This window comes from Dufourea novaeangliae, unplaced genomic scaffold, assembly GCF_001272555.1.
Source record: "Dufourea novaeangliae isolate 0120121106 unplaced genomic scaffold, ASM127255v1 scaffold76, whole genome shotgun sequence".
In the NCBI taxonomy this organism is placed as follows: domain Eukaryota; kingdom Metazoa; phylum Arthropoda; class Insecta; order Hymenoptera; family Halictidae; genus Dufourea; species Dufourea novaeangliae.
In genome coordinates this window covers 572,637-582,234 of record NW_015373950.1, presented here as the reverse complement: position 1 = coordinate 582,234, position 9,598 = coordinate 572,637, and the positions used below count along the sequence as shown (strand labels likewise).

The window sequence follows — 9,598 nt, the reverse complement described above, 5'->3', positions numbered from 1 at the left end:
TTTCCGAATCCCAAAATAGAAAAGCATAATTCCACGAAGGTACATATTCCCGTCACTCATTTTCAAAACGGCAACAATTTCAGAAAATTCAACTAAATCATAATGATTACACTGCTGATTTTATGCATTTATAGCGCGTCCAATTGTCCGAAATTCAGTAGAGTAAAATGTTTAGTAAATTTTTGTGTAGTTTTTATTTTACATTGAAGTTTATAAAGCTTCTGATGCAGTAAGTAAAGTTTCGGTCTTTTCTAGTTTCTGTAAATATTTGAAAATTGATATTTGCATAAGATTTTGTCTTTAAAAATTGATATTTGCATAAAGATCCGTAGTCTAGTAATGACTTTTTTGTAACCAACGCGTTGAAGTGTCACCTTCCAGAACATGTATGCACCCCATTCTGTTTTTAGACGATAGAGACGTTCCGGATGAATGCGTGTGAACAAAATTCGTGTACAAAAATATACTATATCCATGGAAAAATGGGAGATTGATTCCAAACCGAAAAAATCAGCAAAAATAATGCAATAAACTATATGAAAAATTCATATTACAATCTTATAATTTTTACGTGTTTGCACTTTTTATTTTATAAAGATTGCAAATGTATATAAAAATGTAGTATATAAAGTAAATTTTCATATGAAACGAAGAAAAGTGGCTTGGTCACCGTCTTTTTGTTCGATTGGTGAAATTCTTTCTGTGATCTCTTGAACAAAATTAGTACATACTAGTCTCCTGTGGTGCTATTTCAGTGGTTTTAAGAACGAATCCAGTTATTAATCGCCGTGTTCGAGTTTTAGCTAGACTATTATTTGATTCTCTGTAAGATGCCATTAATGACTTCAGATCATGTTCAAGCTTATCCCTATTAGGATTATATTTGCCAACGTGATTACTCAATCTACTGATCAATTTAAGGCTTTCATTTAGGACCTTTCATTAAAATTTTTTTCTTAGAATTTCGGTCTATTGTGTTGAATCAAAACAGATCGTATAATGAAAGAACGAAATTTTTTATCTAATTCGTGTTAAAACATCGTGTACACAAAGCTTCTATAAAAACAGAATTGGGTGTATATTTTATTAGTTAGGAGCATTGTTGTGTATTGAAAAATAAGAAAATGCATCATCTGCTGCAAAAATCCGACATTACTTTCTGGCCAACCTCATACATTGGAGACCTACAATCAACAATGTATATTAGGTACTCAAAATTTACATTAATATGAAGGATAATTGTTAATTCTAACTTTAATATTAATCAAACACATGAGACATGTCATACGTAGACTGAGAAGATACTTCCGTGAGTAAATATAAACTATTTAGCAAAATACATCTGTAAGTATACAGAACAATTAATGTGTGTCTGTGTTATTTACGGAGGGAAATGATTTTCCACGTGTACCAAGCCGCCTGTAATCCAAACGAACGAGGACAACGCCGTCAACAGTGACGACGCAGCTGCTGCAACACGGAACTTTCCTACTCCGACACTTATGCAATATTTCCCTGTCTCCTTTGTCGCAGCTATTACATTGTTGCGTCGGTGTAATAATCGAACGCACGTCGCACGTCAAATTAATACTGTATGCAGCTGGTGAAAAAGGACAATGGTAGAAAGTGGCCAATTTTGGACCTGACTGGCAACGAAAGTTTTTTACAGGATATCTTTCTACAGGTCCTAAGGAATCCAAAATGTATAATTGTTTACCATGGAGACGATGGGAAAGTTATCAAAAATAAACGCAAAGTTCGGAATGTCGTCGTTAGTAAAACTCACCTGATTAGTCGTCGTTGTCTTCTTCGGATAATAATCCATTAGCAACGTAATTATTTAAGAAATCTGCTGGTAAATTCATCGTAGACTGGCTTCGATTTACCAAAACGACAAATCCCACAGTTGGATGGAGCATATAATTCCCATTAAAAAATGTGATGAAAAAAACATTTTCTATTATTAAGTGTCTTTTGGAACAGTTATACTGACATATTGCTACTGAAAACATAAAAAGAGAAAAATTCATTTCTCCAGCACTCGGTAGTTAATGTGTTAAGCGCAGGAAACCACCGACTACAATGAAATAACACGAAGCAGGGTCCCAATAGATAATTCAGTAAAAAGAAATCGCTTCCCAAAATACATATAAAATCCTTGAAATTTTTATTCGTTCGAAACGACTATAGATACTCTATCTCCCCACGAACCAGCCACGAAATTTCGTGTTTACGTCACGGTATAAACCTCGATCCCAAGTTTCGCAATACACCGTGCTATTCGTTGCGTTCGCAAGATATTCAAACGTCTCCCAAACACTCAGACCAAACAGAGCACCGAATAATAATAAGTCTCTCGGATGATGGTGAGTGAGGAAAGGGTCGCGCAAGCTCACGCAGGGCTTCCCTCGCAACGTGTGATCCCGCGCGAAATGGAACGTCACGGAGAATTACAATCTATTCTTCTCGTCTTTGTAGGGATGGGTGGCTATCCAGTCCAACGCGCGTTGGATGAGCGGCGGTATCGGTTGGGGCGGCGGTGGCGTCGGTAGATGCGCCCCTTGGAAATTGGCACCATTTTCGTTGGCCAGCCAACCGAGGTTGATTTTCGTCCCATCCGGCGCTGTCCACGAGGCTGAACCACGGACCTCTTCAGCTTCGGCATCCTTCTGGCCAGGATTCTTCAAGACACCATCCTCTTGAACGATGATCCCGTTCCCGGTTTCCCATCTCGAGGAGAAACTACCGTCAGGGCTGATGTCTTGGGTTTGACTGATGATGGGTATCGGCTTGTCCGCGGCAAACGCCATACATGTCAGCGTCAGAAGGATTATCGTGCGAGGGTACATTTTTCGTATCGAAGAAGTTCTCCTGGAAAGAATTGTTAACTGAAATAACACGAAGAACGAACGTCAGAAATGAATGTTCACGCGAGCTATAGGTTACGAAGGAGAATGGTCGTTTTCGGCCCAAATGTTTTTTTAATGTTCACGAACGACTCTGGTAGTAATTGGTAGATTGTCACTTACTACAGAAAAAAGTATATTCCGACAAACCTGTGAAACTTGTAGGTTTATTTTTCTGAATGTGAATTTTTATAACGTTTTTGGTGCGGCGATAAACTCGCGATTTACCACTGCTCGTTGGTAAATTAATACCATGGAGATTGTTAAAAAGGATGGTGTGTGGTAATATGTGATTTAAATGACTTGGGACAACTTAGAATTTAATATAAACTTAACATTGTGATATATGTGTATGTGTGTATTGTTTGTGTTCTGACTGCTCGATGTGTTCTCGTTGACGGTTGAATGTGTTCTGGTAAATGAGTGAATGTATAGATGCTTGCTGGAACGGATCGACTCGTGATTGGTGGAAAATACAGAACTTTTGTTGGTGTAGGAGTTGGTGTTGGAAGAAGTGGGGATTGATGTGTGTATTGTTTCTTGGATTCCTGGAAGTCAGCGCCGAAATATAATAAGGAACGGTTTCGAGGACCGCGAATGTTTTGCACATGATGTGCAACTGTCCAGGAATCCCCGTTTAGGACGGTTTGATGACACTGATCTGTATACAGTGTGTAACAAAAATGTTGTCCGACCCGGAAATGGGGCACTCGGGGGGTGAATTGGAACATTTTTTTCCTTAGCAACAATGTAATCCGAGGCTTCGTTACCCAGATATTAACGAAAAACCCCGACCAATCAGAGCGCGAATTTGCCAGCCAAGTTCCCGCGGTAACGCTGCCTACCATTCGCAGCACGTAGCCACCGCTAGCGTGTGAATAGAAATGTCAATATCTCGAAACCCCCATTGTTAGAAATTTCTCGCAATGAATTCTTTTGTTCAATAAATGACGATCTATCAAACGCCACTAGAGTCATTGATGAACGCTAAAAAAAAATCGGGCCGAAGTGTTCATATAAACTGACTATTCTCCTGGTAAATAATTTCTAAACAAATTTATTTCAGGGGTTATTTAACCCTCGAGCAAGCGTGCCGGTTACCTCTGTTCACCAATACACGTATTTCTTTGTTTACGTCTTGGGGAAATAAATCTTGGGTATATTGTTATTAGGGGTGCCGGAAAATAATGTTGTTCTTTGTGATGGATGTTCTTTTAACTTTCTAAATTAACTTCATCTGAATTTAATTGAAGTTTTTTCTACACTAAAATAACCTAGGCAAAGGGTTATTGAAAACGATGGGGATTGTATGAATAAAGAGTGCCTTTATATGTATTTCGAAATCTGTAATAAAGTTTAGTAAAAAAAACATTACCTTTTGGTAGCTAACATTTACTTTCCCATCACATATAATTCAAAAGGTAGTTACTATCGACGGAGAACCGTTGTCGGAAGTGTATATTTCATATATAAGAGGGCTAAAATGATTATTTTCAACTCGAGAACTGAGTTCACCACGCTCCTGATCGTGTGCTTGCCAATGGTGCACCCGTTCGAAGGTTAAATTAATCTCTGCTTAAGAGGTTATTCTTCTTCGACAACCAAAAAGGTTCAGTTATTCCTAGGGAGTCTTTTCTTCGGTAAATATTGTATGTAATCAAATGCATTTTGTTAGTATTTATTGAACTACTTTTAAATAATATTAAAATATTTCAAAAACAACTTTAGCATATTTTGTTTTAAGTTTCTTCTTAGCATGAAAGTGACATCCCAGAAAGAAGGTAGCTCCATGGCGCAGGTGATTTCTCAGCACAGACTCATCTGGAACAAAAAATTCAAGAAAATTCTTAATTAGTATAAGTGTCGTTATCGCAGGAACCACAGAAATAATGTATTTTAAAAAATAACAAAATGGCGCGGATCAAATAAACAAATTAAACAGTAGCATTTTTGGTGACTCTGTTATGTAAGAAGTATGATAAATTAAAGATATTAACATGACTGTGGTTCCCGCGATAGCGATACTTATACTAATTAAGAATCTCTTTGAATTTTTTGTTTCAGTTGAGTCTTTGCCGAGAAGTCACCTGCGTCATGGAGATACCTTTTTTTGAGATGTCAGTTTCATGCTGAGAAAAAACTTAAAACAAAACAATACAATTATTTCTGCAATTTTGTTACATTATTTATTAGTAATTGAATAAATGCTAACAAGATGCATTTGATTACATATTGTATGTGCTAAGGAAAAAGTCCCTCAATACAGCTAACTTTTTCGGCCATCAAAATAAAATGACCTCTTAAATAATTATTTAACCGTATATCGAGAGCCACGTAGCTCGTTCGGGTAGCTTGCATTCTGTAATCAGAAAGCGCCGACGTATTCGTCCGTGATGTTCAACTGTATTAGCAATATAAACGCTGAAATGATGACTTTAAATTGTTAAACACTTGTATTTTTATAACTGGTAATTTTTGAAACGTTAAATAGGACCTGATCAATTACAGAACTGCAAATGATGCTGTAAACAAAAGAAACACTACTTTCTAAGTAAAACGAAAGAAACGTGGTGGCAGAAGCTTGGTACTTTCTGATTAAAATTCTGCAATAAACTGCGGCACTCGAACGATTAAATAACAAATTATTCCTATTTAGACAATTTAAAATTAGATAATTCAAATGGAAGAAAGACATAGTATATCAATAGTACTCAATTGGAAAATTGGGAAATCTTTAATTTCTTCTTTGGTTTAGAAACAATATTATAAATGTGTATTGTGGATAACAGCCTTCTTCTTTGAAACGCAGACGTACTTACATATAGTAGCATTTTGGTAGAAGTTAAAACAAGGATTTTATTATTTATTATTTCAAGAAGTCCATTGTTGTCCATGTAAATTGTTAAGAGCTTATCGTACCTTTTCTAAAGAAAAATTGATAAAAAATGGTAATATTAATTAAACAACAATGATTGGAATTTGAACAAACAAGGAAAACCTCAAAACTATATGTAATTTGCTTCGAACTTTATCACAAATAAAAAAAGTAATCTTCATTTGACAACGGGAAATGATAAATGAATTATATCTGGAACGATTGAAATTCGTTCGAATACAAAATTTTGTTATTATGTTACTTATTAGTAGTAAATTATTACAAATTCTTTAAATGACTCCTTGCCCAAGACTGTTGGTAACACATCAATAACTTATATTTAATGTTCTTTAATGCATTTAAATTAAATGCTGTTGAACTTCAACGTATTCGAATTGTCAAATGTATCAAAGGATGAAGACTATTCAAGAGAGTAAAAAGAATAAAAATTTCCATACTTAAATGTGCTAGATTGTATTATTTACCTAATGGTATCGTTAGAACGTGGAATATTTCTTCGATGTAAGGCTACCGATCCACGTCTGCTTCGGTTCGTGATTTGCCAGATATCGCGTGTAAAATCCTACTGACGAACGGTCGTTCATCGCATGCACCTTTTATAGTTTGAAATACTCTTCGCTATCACCGACATTTTCCATCAAATGTCACTCGGTGATACCGGTTCAGCCTTCGTATGACCGGTATCACGTATTAAAGAAAACCTTTCCGGCTAGATTACGGGACGACCAGCAACCTGTAATCAATCCGCACCTAGATCGTCGATTAACCGTCACTGTAAATTGTGTAAATATACACTCGATTTAAATAATCACTAATTACGCGTCGAGCATCGTGTCGAACGCATTGGTTCTGAGACGTTTTGTTGAAAGGAATTAAACGAAACGATCAATTTCTGTAGGCATTAAAAAAAGACCGTCATGATATCTCTGAAACGGTACTGAAGTCTTAATAGAAAAGAGCAAACAGTGACGAGCAGACGAAAAATGGACCAGACGAATTGGTCAAGTTGGTAATGTTTTACCCGATCCCATATGATAACTAAAACGTTATTCACCTTCATGTAATACATACTTGCAATAATATTATAGCCGTCAAATATATAATTTTCGAGTGTCCGAAAAATTTAATTATTACTTAAAAGTAAAAACTTATTTCCATTGGTTATTTGTTAAAAATTCTTTAAATAGAAATCTTCCAAACTCTGCTCTCAACGAGTCTACAATAGAAGCTGTTTCAGATATTCTCAAACAAAAAGAACGAACAGACGGCAATTCAAACATTTCTGTTTGTCTAATGTTTATTGTTTTCTCTCGTGACGATAAGGAGAATGCATAAAGTTAGACCTATTATTTTAAGATCACTCTGTATATTGACAGAATTTGTTTAATTGCAGCATTGAAAAGGAAAAGCAATATCTTTCAATCGCTGTCGTCATTTCAACGAAGCTTGACTGTGTAGAGTTAAAATCATAATGTTGCGTGGATACAATTGATCTTACGGTGTAGAGTAACCTTTTTCCCACGTTAAAGGGCCGCAACATTTGAAAAATGGCCTGTCAAACTAAGCGTGGTTGTAATGAGCGGAATCACTGACTTTTGAATACATCGTACAAGGTATTCTAATGTCTCAGTACCACCCAACTTCTTTCACTGCGACATGTAGCATCAGTCACCTGTCCATTTAAATGCTCGTCACACTTAAACGATACTCATAAATGGGAGACACCTAAAAAAACATGCGTATTCTGATAGAAATTTGTAAGATAATGGTGTCTCAATGTCCAACCAAATTACGACTTAGGGATAAATACATATAGCAGTTGCTGAATATTCTATGATTACTGGTGAAGTGACACCCTTTTTCCATTCTAACTGTTACCTGACGAACCTTGTCCTCGATTTAGAGGTTAAAAAGACTGGAAAACTTTTGAAAGGTGTCCATTTATCAAGCAGACATTTGATTCGCTTAAACCGTAGTTCATAAAAAGGAATCTTCTTACCAACAGTGAAAATATATCGATAATATATCGTAACGCCCGTTGTTTTATATTCAATAAGTGTCCTAATACAGTTGTATTCCGATCATCCGGTACATTCCGGACTTCAACGCTGGCAGATTATAAAATATGTCGGATTACTGGACTATATCTGTAATACGGTGAAAACGAGGAAAATAATTTGAACGACGGCCATGGTTAATATAGTAATGCTATTTACCAAGAATATAAATTCTTTAAATGACAACTTATCCAAGATTGTTGGTAATACATCGTTATTAGTAATAACTTATTACATAATATGTGTTTGTATACAGAATTATCTTTTTGTAATTTGTAATGGCAAACAAATATGTAATTTATAAAAACAAATACAATCTATAAATTTAACAATAGTTGCCTTAAATACAACTTACATGTATGATTTTACAGTGTACTTAAAAATAATATTTGTATAAAGTCAGTAAAATTAGGCGTAAACATTATTCAGACTTATAAAATTGATGCAATTTATCAATCGCAAATAATTCCCCCTCCTGTAACTTGAAAATCTTCCGTGCGGTCTTTAAAGCCTCGTAAAGTTTTCGTAAATTTGTCGCCGAAATTTCCATTTCTGGCGGCGTACGCTAGATGTGTGTAATTGCAATATTCCTCTGCCAGATTCAGTCTGTTTGTAAGCAGTAGAATGCGGCGGCAGCCATATTTGTTGTTTGTGTACATTATAATATGAGTTTGAAGAGGAAGAAACCGTCGATGGCGCGGGTACCTCATAATGAGCTCGACATGGATTGAATTTTTTGTAATTTTCGAATTTACCGTTCTCGTAACGGAGGGGGCAGTAGAAATTCTTTGATTTTTTTGCACGATCACTATTTCAGAACATGTCACAGGAAGTCCCATAAGATGTTAAGGCGCTTCTATATCTCCTCCGTGGACACGATCGTGATCAGAGCTTCGCATACCGGATCATTGAATGCCAACTTATTGGAATTCTACTGTACTTAAGACCGGGAGTATACATAAGTATTAAAATGGGATGCTGTGTATGAGTTTGAGTCCTATCTCGACCCAGTTTGAGTGTCTTCTTGAGGATATGCCGCATCACCACATATGTAGGGAGAGTTCCCTTAATGGGTCATGCTCAGCCAGGAGGCTGAAAAAAGAGTGTTCTTTGGGAACTTTTTTCTCGAAAACTATAAGACCTTTTTCAAAAAATGTGTTCGTGTTTCAAAATTTGCAGTTTCTAGATTATAAGGTAATTTTTTTATTTAATAATATTTATTAGTAAATAAATGGTGAGCGATCTCCTGGATGTCTCTTCACAAAAAGTGGTCTGCCGTGATCATTGTAACATAATAACGGTTCATCTGGAATTAAAAATTCAGTAAGATTTATGTAATGGAAGAACCAATCTTGTCCTTGAACGTGGGGTTTTTCGAAATATTGATTAGGAACAAAATAGCGGACGTTTTCCTGAAAAAGTGTGATTTTCACCTACAAAATCACTCGTTTTTGGGCAATTAAAAAAAAAGTATGGAACGAACAAAAGAATTGTTCGTTCAAGGACAAGTTTTTCTGATTTGAAATAAGGCGCAAAAGGCTTCATGTAAATCGACACAGTAGTTTTCGAGAAATATTGATCACCGATTTGAAAAATGTAGTTTCGAGAAAAACGCGTTTAAAGTTTCAAGTCAAGCTTACACTTGTATTAATTGTTCATTTTTTAACGCTTGTAACTCTGTCATTTTTAATTGGATTACCTTGAAACTTGCACAGAATATTCTCGAGATGTTGTACTTA

The 9,598-nt window shown here is 35.7% G+C and overlaps 1 protein-coding gene across 1 annotated transcript; it reads right to left on the bottom strand.

The window, feature by feature from the left end:
- Positions 1 to 2,450: 2,450 nt before the first annotated feature.
- LOC107186167 (endocuticle structural glycoprotein SgAbd-8-like) lies at positions 2,451 to 2,849 on the bottom strand. Its single transcript, XM_015573980.1, has one exon. The coding sequence runs from the start codon at positions 2,847 to 2,849 to the stop codon at positions 2,451 to 2,453; it is 399 nt and encodes a 132-aa protein (XP_015429466.1).
- Positions 2,850 to 9,598: the final 6,749 nt, after the last annotated feature.